This window comes from Bombina bombina, chromosome 7 (genome assembly GCF_027579735.1).
Source record: "Bombina bombina isolate aBomBom1 chromosome 7, aBomBom1.pri, whole genome shotgun sequence".
Lineage (NCBI taxonomy): Eukaryota > Metazoa > Chordata > Amphibia > Anura > Bombinatoridae > Bombina > Bombina bombina.
This window is the reverse complement of record NC_069505.1, coordinates 605,637,728-605,654,923: the sequence shown is the minus strand read 5'-3', so window position 1 is coordinate 605,654,923 and position 17,196 is coordinate 605,637,728. Positions and strand designations below refer to the sequence as shown.

Sequence of the window (17,196 nt, the reverse complement as noted above, 5' to 3'; positions counted from 1 at the left end):
AATGTTCGTATATCTAAGTCCAAAGTAGCCAAAGAAGGGATTGCCACTCTCCCCAAGCACTTGTCACAATGGTGGTGTGATATAAATGTTTGTCTGAACAAGGTTGAAACACAATGCATTCTGGAATATGACGTTTCTATAATCACTGGTCATTTCACATGTGCTACGGCTAACTGTAGCAACTCCGCAAACAGAGTTGCACTCTTCTTGTTTGTGTTTCATTTCAGATTCTCAACCCCATCGGATATGGAAAACCTGGTGGAAGGGAGTTGCACCCTATCCTAAGATTTGTGCACCATACAACAGACTTATGATACACTGACATTTACATAGTAATAGTAATATACCTACTATTGTGGGGCATTGTGAGTTCTTTGATTAGTGTATTTTAATTCATGAGCTTGTTTTTTTTTTTTTTACTTTTATTGTAATCATATTTTGGTAATTTTAGTGTATACAATACCACATTAGTGTTAGCGCTTTCATATATTCCAGTACAGGTATTTGTAGGGGCAACATCCACTCTAAGAGTAGCCACCTTGTATAATTGGAAAGTACTGGTTTGTCTTATAAAAACTCACTTTTGTCACATATTTACGGCTAGAGTACAAGTGGAGAATAATTGATAAAACAGGATGCATTATCCATTGCACAAGCTTTTGCAGAGTGCAGTGCACAAGCTTTTAATACAAGTGAATGGTAAAAAATAGAATAGAATTTAGTGTGCCCTGTACTTTAAATGGATAGAGCAGGAAACGCTATTATAGCTCATATTGCAAGTGGTGAGGTAAGTGTTGCTCTCAAGCAAAACCATGGTATAAAAGTAAGTAAAGAACTCCATTGCTTGAGCGGATGTTTAACGCACCATCAGGTTAGCGCTTGAGCAATATCCAACATGAGTTTTTCTTCAGGCCCCCTATAGAAGTCTAAAGTTAAGGATTATTGTATGACATCCAGGCGTTAGCACACCCTTTCAAAGACCTATAGTGATGTTAGAGCATAATAATGCTAATATTTTTTTACTACACTTTTTATCTAGTCCTTAATGTTTATTTTCTCAGTAATAATTCCCAAGCTCTGCAAACTAATACTAATTCAATTAACACAGGTGTTGTATAATTCCTGGAAACAGAAGTTTTATTTTTCTGTTTTTCTCAAAGGATATTTAAAGAATAGAGACGAACATATAATTAATCCCTTAGGGTTAACACAAGAATACAGCATTGTTAGTTTGATCAACAAGCCATTTCCAGGAGACAGAAAACCAGATCCACAGTGGGAAAAACAAGCAGCCGTGGGAAAACTGAAGACCAGCCCTATATATCCTGTCGCATACATAAAATGCACACACCCTATCTTTTCTCCTGGGAATTAGTGGGAAACTTTCATCCCCAATATTTCTTTCAGTATAAAATTATATTTGTTTCTAATGAAAATAAATGCCACATTGTTGTTATATAGGTACAATACAACTCAGTTTAATCCACAACTCCCTTTCACAGGGGGAAAATATATATAGTGTAGGGTTGCAGATCCAGGAGATATTTGTATAAGGATTCCTTTAGAGTAGTTCATTTAGCAAATAAACTTTCAGTGGCAATTTAAGGATAAAAACTAAAAGCACATGAGAATTAAAGTGATTTTACAGTTTAAGGAATTAGTGCCCAGTATCTAAAAATAATCTTAAAAAAGGGGCACTTTAATTCATTAAACTTTTCTTTTTTAAAATGCTTAGCATTGTATTATGGTATACATACCGCCGATTCTCTGCTGGTATCTCCTACTAAATTTGGCATATGGATGACGAATCCAGCTTCCTCCAACCGTTGCGTGCCCCATGAGCTAGACGTCAAAGAAGCATATTTAGGTTTTGTGCTGCTCTAGTCACTCAAAATTCTCCTGCCCCAACATTTAGCTTTTATGTCTTTTTTAGCCAAAATATTTATTGGTCAGGGAGAACATGATTTTTTTTTCTCAAAGTAATTGAGTTAAGAAGAGGGAAATGAGGGAAGAGAAAGGAGGAGGGAGGCATTTGGCGTTACTATCTATCTATCAGTATCTATATATCTATCTATTTATCTATCAGTATCTAGATACATGATTGATAGATAGATAGATAGATAGATAGATAGATAGATAGATAGATAGATAGATAGATAGATAGATGATAGATAAATAGATAGATAGACTATGACAGGAAAAGTGCACTATCACTGACATCAAGCCACAGGATGCACGTCGGAGAAATATAATAAGAAATTATCTATATTATTACACTATGTTTTGTTGCAATTTGAGGCATGATAAAAATTAAATGTATTAACATGTAACACAATACAAAAAATAAGTCAGTTTTATTATAAACTACCTCATAGTAGTAGACTGGTACTCCAATATCAGCAAAACTTCTGTGTGTTCAACGTTGAAACGCCGAATTCAGCATGATTTGAGGTCCGAAGGGGGAGTGGTTACACATCGATAACATCATATCTCATGGAGCCAATGGAAGGGGGAATGCTTACTTGCCGTGACTACAACTAACTACTTCTTATTGGACCATAGATTGGAGGGGAGCATAAGGAAGGGGTGTGGCTACATGCCGTGACTAGAACTAACTACATTTGATTGGAGCATTGCTTGAAGGGGGCCAATAGGAAAGTGCGTGGTTATATGCTGTAACTAAAACTTAAAGGGACATTCCAGCCAAAATTGGAAACCACATGGGTGCATTTCGGTATTGAACAGAAGCAATTTTGTAATATACATGCATTAGCAAAAAGGCTTCTAATAAAAGCTATAGCTGTTTCAAAAATGTATTTAAGTATGCACCGTGCACCAGCATTTTAAACATAACACTTGTTCGGAGAGATTACATCCCAAGCTGTCAATGGTGTCACAAAAGATATCTTTACTTGGTCAACCTATAGTAAATAAGGCACTTGCAGGCACATAAACAGTCAATTTAGTGGTGTAATCCTCTTAGAGTAATATGGAGCGCTACACACCCCCAAACAGAATAGACCAAAGGCATCCACTGAAGCGGAATAGGGTGTAATACATCACTCATCCTTCTGCCGATGTCTTTCGCTGAAGAACAGTCACTCATCCGGTGTGGGAATCGTAAAACATATAGGTGAAGCTCATATCCTCAGCGTGTATCCGCCGTTGCTGCTGCCACTCCAAACACTTCACCCAAACACACCGGGGCCTGTCGTCAGCGTAAAGATGGGGGGGTGTGTAAATCCTCCAACCGCTATTGGTGATGCCTAATCTTCCAGACTTCAGCTGTGCCAATGCAAACAAGTTCAGGGAACCAAGAGCGGGTACTGTCTCTGATAGAGATTGCTGAGGGGATTCCTTGTAATCCCAGGTAAAGCAATAGACAAAAGGGAAAGCGCAACCTCTTCCAGATAAAAGTAAAACTTCTTTATTAGATAATGGATAAAATTCCAGCAGCAGGAAAAAGATAGACAAGGTGCAGGGTCTGACTAGTTTCGGCTTGTGGCCGTAATCGTAAACCTAACACACCATAAAACATGATTAATTTAAAAAAAGATACACTACTCTCTAGTTGGTTGATTGATCTTGGGGGGTGGGAACTCATGTTTGCAAATTTAACTCTTAAGGTACCATGAATAATCACATCAACATTAGTAGCACATACTTTTCAAATTAACAAAAACATCAAATAAATGTTGGTTAAAGCAATACTGTGCATGATAAATTCAAAACTGTCAAAACTAAACAATATCTCACAAGCAGAGTTTGTCACTAAACATATTTCGATAAGCTGCTTACCAAAAAAAAAAAAAAAAAAAAAGGTAGGGATATTATATTCCCTCTCTATTATATCTAGAATCATATGGTAGCATATATATATATAATTAGAACAGTACATTCTGCATGTAAGAAGATTGTTAAAGAATTTTTTTATATATATATATATATATACACATAAATTTTCCCAACTCTTTGGTAATATTGAAGTATCATGTATGACTGTGAAACCCTATATTGTGATTATACATATAGGTGTATTTATTGCAAACTACTAGATTAGTGATAAGTACCTTACATGAGTTAACATATTATGAAGACTGACTATAATTCACTTTAGACAGAATTATATACATGTCCCATCATATATAATTACAGCACTTCTAATAGGTATATTAAATGAGTATGTATGTATAGAAGTAATGTAAGATAGAACATATATACAATATAAGGGGTTCAATAAAAAGAAGGCATATGGTTTTACACAGTATATTATACATAGCCAATGTCAATACTAGGGGGTATCGACCGCAGGCGACACAATGAAACGTGTAAAGGGCATCAAGTGTACTAGAGGTAGCAGAGGGTCCCAAACACCAAGACATAGAATATTTCTGATCGACTGAATCTTGGGTTTAAAATGCGTGAATGTACTACCAGTGATTAATTAGGTCAAATTCAGAATTATAACCTTCTGGTATCTGTGTCCTTAATTTGAATATCCAAAAAGTCTCTTGTTTGGCTAAAAGCTTATCCTTGTCACCACCCCTAGGGGGTTTCTTTATAGCTTCAATAGCTCTCCATTTAAATGTGGTGACATTGCATTGATGTGTTTCTATAAAATGTTTGGAAAGTGCTGAACATGTCACTTTATTCTTAATGTAACCTAAATGCTCTCTTATTCTGGTGTGTACATCCCTACTGGTTCTACCAATATACTGGTGATGATGTTGTGTGCACTCTATTAGGTATACTACATAAGGTGTCGAACATTTTATAAGACCATTTGTTTCAAATATTTGATTCGTAGTGCAAGAATAGAATTCTTTGCCTTCAACCAAATAGTCACAGGCTTTACATCTTCCGTCGCCGCATTTATATGTTCCCTGAATACTTAGCCAAGAACTTGGGCGTTTAGTTGATGGCAATTGTGTTGGAGACAGAATGTTACCTAGCGTTATGTTTTTAGAATATACGCATTTAAAACCCTTATTTGTCACCTCTTTCAGTGCCTTGTCTCCATAGAGTATTGGGAAATATTTTTTTAGAATAGCACAAATTTCGTAATATTCTGATGAGTATTTCGTGATGAACATAGTTCTATCATCCATTGTATTCCTTGGTCTGTGTTCTAGGGCCTCCCGCCTCCCAACTTTAGCCACTTCCTTAGCCACGTTTCTTACCATCTCCGGTCGATATCCCCTTTCAATTAATCTATTGACCATACATTTACTTTCATCAATGTAGTCACTTTCAGAGCTACATATCCGTTTAGTACGTAATAGTTGTGTAAGAAGTTACTCTTAACTAACCAAAGGATCTTATGTTAAAAGCTGTCCACGTCGCAAAATGAATATATACATATATCAATAATAGGCCCTGTGCAAACAAATTTCATATACCGTACTGTATATCTATTTAAACCCTCCAGAAACAGACAACCATACTACCTTCAACTATTTAAACCATCACACATGTATTAAAGAACAGATAAATAACAAGATTATATGTTACTGTTTACAAGGTTAAACACATCAAAACAATTTAACAGAGAAATAATACATAAATGAATATTACCCCGTTTGTTTCCTGTGGGAGTCCTGTTACAGCTGGTATCATTGATGTTTCCCTTCCAAAGATGAACTCTAGCTACCATTATTTCTCCCTAATTTTTATACCCTTTAAGAATGCTGACCATATACTTTTGGCTCTATTCCAAATAAGGTGCTCTACACTATTGTAAGCTCTTGCTATCCACAGCAATCTTCTCTACCCATATATGATCTTAACTCTTGGTATACGTAAACTGGCTACCTCAGCATTGCTCCATCCCTGATGTTTTAAAATAGTAAACAGAACATATTAACCTCTTTATAACTGTAATAATACCATCTTTCTATAACTACAGTAATACTACATTTATACACATTCAAATCTTACATTCCACCCCTTTGCTAGGCCTTATAGTGTAACGGTAAGGTTTAGCACATTACTCTATAAACTATTGTCTTTATACAAAATTAACATAAACAAAATAATTATATATGTAACAATAATTAACATTTTTAAAGTAAAATCGTACAATCGGATGTTGTAACGTTCTTTTGTTCCCAAAATAATGTCATTGTCCTTGACTTTTATATTTTGCAAAAATAAACCTAAAAATAGATATTTCTTTGCCACATCTAACTCATTCTGTATAACATTGTAACATTAGACTGGCACCTTTGTCTAATGCCATGTTAATACATGCAGGATCTTAATGTTTATTTCGATGTTGTTGATTATCCTCATCATCTTCCAAAATATAGTTCAGTTACATACATTGACTTTGATACCACAATCACGATTTCCATTTTAAAGTTGTCTTAGTCAAACCCAAAGTACCCATGCAGTCCTCTGAAAATGTAAAAAGAATTTCGTCCAGCAAAACTCTTCATAACCCTCCATAATCAGCCATAACAACATTAGGACATGGATTTTCCCAACTTGAAGATAGGTTGTCATCTTTTTGGTATTTCTTCAGATTCTTTCTAAGAAAAATCAAATGCAGTATCTGTTAATTCATATATTTTTAAAATTGTTTAATATAATACCATTTAAAATAGTGTTTTGTTTTCTTATTCATTATTTCAAAGAAATAAAACAATAAGATTATCTTTATCCAAAATACAAAAAGAATAAGCCATTTTAGGAACAAATGAGCGACTTTTTTAGACATAAAATCTCATTATCATTACTAAAACTATTACATTATATTTCAAAAGGTCTAACATTTTGTCAAAATATGTTTTTATTTGAGCTTTACTCCTTACAATATTTCGAGCTACCAACATATTTACATTGTCAATATGCTGTGATACTCATTTTCTTCATAAATAGACAGAAAATTATCAGGTAAGCATAATTTATGTTTTTATTCAAATTTTTATTATTGCCCCTTGTACATTTGGTGTAGAAATTGAAAGTAAAGTCCTTCCAAATGTTTTATTCAATCTACAAGTTATTACTTGATATGGCGTGACACCTGTAGTAGAATGTAGGATAGATCTTATGGTCATTGAACATAAAGGTAATGTTTTGCCCATGTTGAAAGTATAATACTACAAATTTTAGTTTATAATTGTTTATAGTATTTATTACCCCTTTCTACCGCTCCTGATGATTGTAGTCTATAAGCAATATATAATTGATGCTTAATTCCCAATGATTAATTAATTTCCTTGAAATATTTCCCCACTAAATGCAGGCTCATTATTACTTTCTACTACAAATGGCATTCCCATCTAGAGAAAAGCTCAAATAAATAACCTATGCAACTATAAAAACTACTTGATTTGTTTTTGGAAAAACCTCAATCCATTTTGTGAATACATCTATTACCACTAAACTATACATGTATTCTTTCTAGTATTCTAGGTAAAAACCAACAAAACAAAATAATAAGATTTATTTATATTTGTATCCAAGGTTTGTCATGGGGAAGGTAAAAACCTTAATAATTATTGATTCATATTGACTGAAGGATTAACCTGCAGATAAGGCAAATATCTAGAATATGTTGAAAACAAAAACAAAAAATACAAAAAACATTCTCTTTCATTGATGGCCATCATTACAAATTTTTCTGTATTTTTGTCAAATATTCTATCTGCAAAATAATGTCCACCTATAGGAAGCAAATTATATTTTTGAAAATGAATCTACACATTCTTAAAGAGAAAGTAAACTTTCATGTTTCAACTAGTGCATGTAATTTTAAACAACTTTCCAATTCACTTGTATCACCAATTTTGCTTTGTTCTCTTGATATTCTTAGTTGAAAGCTAAACCTAGGAGGTTCATATGCAAATTTCTTAGACTTTGAAGACCACCTGTAAACTAAATACATTTTTTTTTCACCACTAGAGGGCATTAGTTCACGTGTTTCATATAGATAACATTGAGCTCATGCACATGAATTTACCATAAAGACAGCTCTAATTGGCTAAACCGCAAGTCTATCAAAAGAACTGAAATAAGGGGCAGTCTTCTGAGGCTTATATACAAGGTAATTACAGAGGTAAAACTTGTATAATTAAAACTGTGTTGGTTATGCAAAACTGGGGAATTGGTAATTAAGAGATTATCTATCTTTTAAAACAACAAAATTCTGGTGTTTACTGTCCCTTTAAGGAATACAACAACTGGAAATACAAACAACATATTTTACTTATTTAAGCACATTAAAGTTCCATTTTCTTCATATTTTATAAATTTTTCATTTGCCCATGATACTGGCAGTGATAAAGGTTTCCCTGCTAAATGCCTTTATTTTAACATTACATAAGAAATATAAGAATTCTGCAATGACACCAAATTTGCTTTATTTTTATTTTATCTTTTTTTATTTTTATTTTTTTAATGTAATTGCAGAAATGTCAGGTTCCTCATTGAACTCTCATAATTTTACTTGTTTTGCAGCCTTTTTAGCACAAGCATCAACTAAGTTATTTTGTTTATTATGTTCATCACTTTTAGTGTGAGCTTTTTACTTTAATTATTGCATATGGCAATTTACATTTATTTAGCAAATATGAAATATACTTCAACAGATTTGTATGTATCAATGGTCTTTCATCATATGACTTAAAACCATTATATACATACAAAGGAAGCATTGTCAGTGTATTAACCACATATGCACTATTATTATAAATGTCAATAGCCATATCTGCTTAGTGTTCCAATGTACAACAAACATTAGCCAATTTAGCATATTGAGAATAATGTATCTCACATAAATGCATATCTATTTTATCAGGTAAAATTATTGAAAAACCTGTATATGCTTTACCATCCTTATGATAAAAAGAACCATCACAGTAAACATCTAGACTTTGCACCAAAATATTTAAACTTGGATTGAGAGGAAAAGAGAACACAAAAAGTGCGTGGTTCACCTTCATATAGCAAACATGCTGGCAACAAAGTTGTTTCCTTTATTATAATGTCTATATTTCTTTTCATTAGCATCAGCACCACTTTTAAAATCTTGCAGATGAAATTATACTGTTTCCTAGTTTCACCAGTAAGTTCAAAGGAAAATGTGAACTTTGCAATAACACTTTTTGAAATCATGTTATGTAAAATGTTCTTATCCAGAATACTGACAACAACTGTTCCTCACACAGGAATAATTTTCTTCAGTTATTTTCAAAAGGTCATGATGCATAGGTCACTGGTTTCAGTTTTCCAAACTTCTCTTGACATAGCACTGCAGATAAAGTCTTTCTTTAAGTTCTCAAACGTTTTCTTTATTTAGCAAGTCATACAAGGGTCCAGCCAAAACTTTAAACTTTGGAATAAAGTCTCTTTGGTATTGGAACAATCCCAAAATGATCTTAAAACAGTCTTTGACACAGGTATGTTTAGTCTTTTTATGACATCCACTTTTGTTGATCTGGAGTCTTTCTTTCAGATGATATTGTCACTCATGTAAAGTTCACTGTTGTCTGTAAAAATTGGCATTTCTTTATATTCACTTTTAGTCCAGCATTTGCCAATAACAATTCTGTAAACAATTTAAATGTTCTTTTTCTGTTTCTGTAGTACATACCAAATCATCAACATATTGCAGAAGTGCTAATAGTCTTGACAATCTTGATAGAATAGCAGCCATCCTTTCATGTAAAATTGTTGCTGAATTGTTCAGGACCACAGGAAGACATAAATATAACTTGATCTTCTTTTTTTTTTCCACTTGAAAACAAACTTGTACTGTGACTTTGGGTGCAGAGATACAAACCAATAACTGTTTGCTATATCAAGGCTTAAATAAAACTTTGTATTTGGAGGGATAAAGGAAAAAGTAGGAACCTCTCTGACATTTTGATGCCTAGGCAGATGTCACTGGATGTAATTTACCTTAATCAATTGTTAAATGCCCATTTCCATCAAGTTTCTGTACAAACTAAATAGTAAAATTAGTAACAGATTTACATTTTCTCAATACTCCTTGTTCAAGTAAAATAATATATAATTTGCTGTACATATGGCTCACTTTCCTTAATAATATAATAATAATAATAATCTGGATATTGCTTTTATAGCTAAATGTACGTTTCCTGTGATAAACTCCTCCTCTTGCAATTTCCCAAATTATATTTATATTCAGCAAATGCATGTGCAAACTGCTGCAAAATATTTGTAACCTTAGCATTTGTATGTACAAGTAAACTTAACTTGTCAGGTTTCTTTAGACTATAAACATAATGTGAAACAGAAATAACATAATGTTTATCATCTGTATTAAACTATATTTTACCATTAGCATAATAAAGTAAAACATTATATTTTGTGAGAAATTTATAACCCAAAATTGACATTTCATCAGACAAATTCACTAAATATTCTTCTAATTCAAAATACCATTATCAATTAAATTCATATCATTTTTAGCTTTATAACATCTTTATATGAACCTTGAAAAACTTGCAACACAATTTGTTTTTCCCCCTATGAACAACGGATTAGATTGAGGTTTTGTGAGGTATAAATAATGAATATAGGTACACCAGTATTTATTAAAAATACATTCCATCATGAGCCCCCATTCACGACTCCTTTAAAAACTGGGCAACTATATACATTACGTCTGAACCTCACTCCAGACATGATTTGGAGGCAATTATCCGTTTTTACCCATTTTCAGAACTGGTAATTTTATTTGTATTTTGAATCAATTTAACTCTTTCCAGTTCCTTTTTTAGATTTTCCAATTTGTATCTAGTTTCAAATTGTTCAGCAGATGTTGCTACAACAGTATTATGTCTTTGTACAAATTTGGCATTAATATGTCTCCATTTTTTACAAAGATAATACTTCAAGTTTACCAATATTTTCTTGTTAGAAATGATTTTAGTACATTCTCTGTTATCTGGGAATGGCTTTCCAACTGCAGACATTCTCTGTTTTATTCCCTTGTTAGTTTCATTACACAACTCTGCTCTTTTTAGACATTCAATTATTTTGTTAAAAGTGTTACTTGAAAACACAGTCAAACCAACCAATTTTCTAATTTCTGGATTAATGCGGTTTAGTAACCCACGTTTATACATTTCATTGTTATGATCTGCCTCAGTATTTTCAGGCAAAGTTAGTTTATAAATTTCAAACAGTCTATCAGCAAATCGTTGCACTGATTCATTCTTTCTCTGCTTGCAATTTCCATATGATGAATGAGCATCCATTTCATCAATTCCTAATGTTTTTAGTAACTCATGCACTAACTGTTGTTTAACTCTTGGTCTAAGAAAAACATCTGAAGGCATGCTTGCTTTTAATGCATCATCCATACTTGTTACAATTATATCAAATATATCATTTGTTTGCAATTCTTTGTGTATTCTTTCAAATTGTGATAACCTAATCATAACATCTAAGGGATCATCGCTTAATTTAAACTGTCCTAGTTTTTTACTTAATGTAGCAATTTCTGTGCTAGACAAAGACTGGTTAATTTTAGTACATGAAATGATCTTTCTCTCTTCATCCAACTGTTCCTTAACTAGAATTGGTGTCATCTTTACATTCTCCACATTCTTTTTGTCACACACAACTTCATCAACACACTTTGACTCTACAAAATTAACTGGTATTTTGCATGCAGCGATTAATGTATTTCTTTGACCAAGTTTTATTTGTAAGTCATTAATAATTTCATGACATTTAGAATGATCCTCAGGTACACACACTTGCCCTGAATGTTTTAAACCTTGTATTGCTCCATAAGCATCAAGTAACATTTGTTGTAAAGACCCAATCTCTGCACTCAATTCTCTATTTGTCAACAAAGCTTCTCTAGTTTCTTGACTAAAAGAAACAGCTGAAGTATCTGCTATAGTTAAAGATTCATTCCAACATTTCACCTCAGTTAACTGTCTTTGTAAATCCTGCAATTCTCCAGTTACTTTAGAATAATTCTCTGCTATTTTGTATGCACCAAACATTAATGCTTTCTTTCTCTCAGACTTGGAAAATATCTTATTGTCAATAGATTTATTAACATACTCTTGTACATTAGACCATGGATTTAAAAACTCCTACAATACAGTTTAAAATTGCATTCTGCTTTTTAACTGAAGCGATTTTTCCCAAAAACAGCTCAATAACCTTTTAACCTTGTGAATGTTACAAACAACTACTCATCTAAAGAATGCTAGCTAATTCTTCAGCACAAGTAATCTATCTCTCTTTAACAAAACCTAAAAATAAAGCTATCTGTTGTGAACACGAATCTTAACAATTCTCCTACCTGCTGCCGCCAAAATGTAAGAAGTTACTCTTAACTAACCAAAGGATCTTATGTTAAAAGCTGTCCACGTCGCAAAATTAATATATACATATATCAATAATGGGCCCTGTGCAAACGAATTTCATATACCGTACTGTATATCTATTTAAACCCTCCAGAAACAGACAACCATACTACCTTCAACTATTTAAACCATCACACATTTATTTAAGAACAGATAAATAACAAGATTATATGTTACTGTTTACAAGGTTAAACACATAAAAACAATTTAACAGAGAAATAATACATAAATGAATATTACCCCGTTTGTTTCCTGTGGGAGTCCTGTTACAGCTGGTATCATTGATGTTTCCCTTCCAAAGATGAACTCTAGCTACCATTATTTCTCCCTAATTTTTATACCCTTTAAGAATACTGACCATATACTTTTGGCTCTATTCCAAATAAGGTGCTCTACACTATTGTAAGCTCTTGCTATCCACAGCAATCTTCTCTACCCATATATGATCTTAACTCTTGGTATACGTAAACTGGCTACCTCAGCATTGCTCCATGCCTGATGTTTTAAAATAGTAAACAGAACATATTAACCTCTTTATAACTGTAATAATACCATCTTTCTATAACTACAGTAATACTCCATTTATACACCTTCAAATCTTACAGTTGCCCTCTTGTTATTCCTTTGAAAACATGTTTGGGGTGCGAACTCTTGTTGTGTAAAAGAGTGTTGCCTGATATTGGTTTCCTATATAGTTTGGAAGTTATCAAACCTGTCTTAGGATTACCCATCAATGTTACATCCAAGAAATTAATTGAGACTTTATTCCATTCACTTGTAAAGTGAACTCCATTGTCACAATTGTTCAAATACTGTAGAAAATTGTATGCATTCTCTCTATCTGATGACCATATTATTAATAGGTCATCTATGAACCGTTTATATAGAGAGATATGCTTCTTGAAGGGGTTACTATCTGCATAGATAAAGGTTCTCTCCAGCCATCCCATAAAGATGTTTGCATAGGAGGGGGCGAACTTCGCCCCCATGGCTGTTCCCTGCTTCTGCAGATAGTAAACCCTTTCAAACATGAAATAATTGTGTTCAAGTAGATATTTTGTAACTCTAAGGATATATAGTGTAGCTTCACTATCTATACCATAGATGGGTTCCAAAAAATGTTTGATGGCATGAAGATTCCAAAAGGATCCGGTCAGAAGATTCCAAAAGGAATTGTATGACTTGTTGGATGATGGTGTAAATTGGGGGTTTATGGATAGAGAGACTATGCAGTATCTATATGTGAGAAAACCAGTTACCCCCATTTTTCACCATCTACCCAAAGTCCACAAGGGATTGACCAACATAAAAGGCAGACCTATTGTGTCCGGCATAGGGTCCCTTCTGGAGCCTTTGTCAGAATGGCTCGATGCCATTCTGCAGCCTATTGTAGAGACACTATATAGCCATATTAAGGATACCACCCATCTCCTACAAATGATAGAGGATACTTCGTGGTCCTGTAATTCTAGCTGGCTAACCATTGACGTGGTGGCCCTCTACTCGAGCATTCCCCAGGATATGGGAATAAATGCCATCAAACATTTTTTGGAACCCATCTATGGTATAGATAGTGACGCTACACTATATATCCTTAGAGTTACAAAATATCTACTTGAACACAATTATTTCATGTTTGAAGGGGTTTACTATCTGCAGAAGCAGGGAACAGCCATGGGGGCGAAGTTCGTCCCCTCCTATGCAAACATCTTTATGGGATGGCTGGAGAGAACCTTTATCTATGCAGATAGTAACCCCTTCAAGAAGCATATCTCTCTATATAAACGGTTCATAGATGACCTATTAATAATATGGTCATCAGATAGAGAGAATGCATACAATTTTCTACAGTATTTGAACAATTGTGACAATGGAGTTCACTTTACAAGTGAATGGAATAAAGTCTCAATTAATTTCTTGGATGTAACATTGATGGGTAATCCTAAGACAGGTTTGATAACTTCCAAACTATATAGGAAATCAATATCAGGCAACACTCTTTTACACAACAAGAGTTCGCACCCCAAACATGTTTTCAAAGGAATAACAAGAGGGCAACTATTACGTACTAAACGGATATGTAGCTCTGAAAGTGACTACATTGATGAAAGTAAATGTATGGTCAATAGATTAATTGAAAGGGATATCGACCGGAGATGGTAAGAAACGTGGCTAAAGAAGTGGCTAAAGTTGGGAGGCGGGAGGCCCTAGAACACAGACCAAGGAATACAATGGATGATAGAACTATGTTCATCACGAAATACTCATCAGAATATTACGAAATTTGTGCTATTCTAAAAAAATATTTCCCAATACTCTATGGAGACAAGGCACTGAAAGAGGTGACAAATAAGGGTTTTAAATGCGTATATTCTAAAAACATAACCCTAGGTAACATTCTGTCTCCAACACAATTGCCATCAACTAAACGCCCAAGTTCTTGGCTAAGTATTCAGGGAACATATAAATGCGGCGATGGAAGATGTAAAGCCTGTGACTATTTGGTTGAAGGCAAAGAATTCTATTCTTGCACTACGAATCAAATATTTGAATATGAGAAAAACAAGTTTAGAGTGAGTGCACCTAGTGTGTGAATTAATTTAAGATTTAGTATTTACCACGCTCTAAACCCTACAAGAATGACAGAAGTTCCTTCAAACGACTGTCTGAGAGTAATATATAATAACCAGGGTGAGGGGAGCTAATGTAGTGATGTGTAGTGATATGTATCACAGTATGTCAGAAATGAATTAATTTTGCTAATTTTCTTCAAATAAAAATGTATTTATTTTAAAACACTTTAAAACATTTCAAATGTTGGTACAGAGCTCTAGTACCTTTAAAACATTCAATGAAATATGCAGTATTATAAAAACAATGATAGAGGATATTGAATAATAACAATTGTTCTGATTAAGAAATAACAGTTTTTCATATATGAGTAGACCAAATCTAATTAGTGTAATTCCGTATTCTTTGTGCTCATAAAAGCCTTGTGTGTTTTTTTGTCTCTTAAATTTGAGTCATCTGGCTTATGGCAAAAAGTATATACGGTATTCGTGTACTCACGTTTTTGTCCAGAGAATTAAATTTTCTCTAATAGGCTTTTTGGTGCCGCTTTAAATAAGCCGTTAAAAAGGCAATGAACAAATGTGAAATAAGATGAAAACCTTTTTGTGGTAAATAGATACTTTTTAAGTATCTTGTGGCTGTGTTAACAGAAAAGGTTATAGTTGTTCTTGTTTATTCGTGTTAATAAACACGGTTCTGGCGGTTTCTTTTTGAAATGATTACAATGTTTTTTAGGAAGGGTGATACAATGTATACCTCCTTGAGGTGTGCTAAGGTTCCGACTTAGCCGATGTCCTGATGTTCGTTGGCTAGCTGAAGTGATACAAAAAATCTCCTTGAGGCTTGCAGGAGTTCCAGTGTAAATATCCGTTGGTCTCTGAGACTGTTTACCCTATTAATTGCGTTGGTAATAGGGTAAACAGTCTCAGAGACCAACGGATATTTACACTGGAACTCCTGCAAGCCTCAAGGAGATTTTTTGTATCACTTCAGCTAGCCAACGAACATCAGGCGCGAACCGCCATTGACTTCAATAGGCAGGCGAACTTTAAAACCCACAAGGACTCTTTCTGGCCAAAATAGTGATGGAAAAGTTGTTTCAAGGGGACTAACACCTGGACTGTCGCATGCTGGAGGGGGATCCATGGCAAAACTCCCATGGAAAATTACATAGTTTATGCAGAGTCTGCTTTTAACCCATAAAGGGCCTAAATCACCTAACATTCCTAAATAGTTTGGAATAACGTGCTTTAAAATAATGTTAAGCAGATATGAGTGGTGGCTGCTGGCACATCAATTAAACAATGTTGTATGCTGTGTAAGCCTGACACACAGGCCTGATAGAAAATGAAATTTGATTACACTAGCAAAATGATTTAAAAGTTTTTTTTTTTAATTTTAAATAATGTTAAGCAGATATGAGTGGTGGCTGCTGGCACAGCAATTAACCACAGTATATGCTGTGTGAGCCTGAGACACAGGCCTGATAGAAAATGAAATTAGATTACACTAGCAAAATGATTTTAAAGTTTTTTTTTTAATTTAAAATAATGTTAAGCAGATATGAGTGGTGGCTGCTAGCACAGCAATTAACCACAGTATGCTGTGTAAGCCAGAAACACACAGGCCTGATAGAAAATGAAATTAGATTACACTAGCAAAATTATTTAAAAGTTTTTTTTTTTAATTTAAAATAATGTTAAGCAGATATGAGTGGTGGCTGCTAGCACAGCAATTAACCACAGTATGCTGTGTAAGCCAGAAACACACAGGCCTGATAGAAAATGAAATTAGATTACACTAGCAAAATTATTTAAAAGTTTTTTAAAAAAAATTTAAAATAATGTTAAGCAGATATGAGTGGTGGCTGCTAGCACAGCAATTAACCACAGTATGCTGTGTAAGCCAAAAACACACAGGCCTGATAGAAAATGAAATTAGATTACACTAGCAAAATGATTAAAAAAAAAAAAATTAAATTTAAAATTATGTTAAGCAGATATGAGTGGTGGCTGCTAGCACAGCAATTAACCACAGTATGCTGTGTAAGCCAGAAACACACAGGCCTGATAGAAAATGAAATTAGATTACACTAGCAAAATGATTTAAAAGTTTTGTTGGTTAAATTTACACTAATGTTAAGCAGATATCAGTGGTGGCACTAATCACAGTATATGCTGTGAGCCTCACACACAGGCTAAAAAAACAGGCAAATGCAAATAAAATTACAAATAAAAAAAAAAAACCGACTGAAGTTCTAGCCCTAAAA

The 17,196-nt window shown here is 33.6% G+C and overlaps 1 protein-coding gene across 1 annotated transcript in view; it reads right to left on the bottom strand.

The window, feature by feature from the left end:
- The window catches only part of LOC128636682 (uncharacterized), a 144,405-nt gene extending 132,418 nt beyond the window's left edge, over nucleotides 1-11,987 (bottom strand). Inside the window, exon 1 of the mRNA XM_053689670.1 lies at nucleotides 11,459-11,987. Within this exon, the coding sequence (XP_053545645.1) occupies nucleotides 11,459-11,987 (529 nt within the window). The remainder of the gene's footprint in view (nucleotides 1-11,458) is intronic.
- Nucleotides 11,988-17,196: the final 5,209 nt, after the last annotated feature.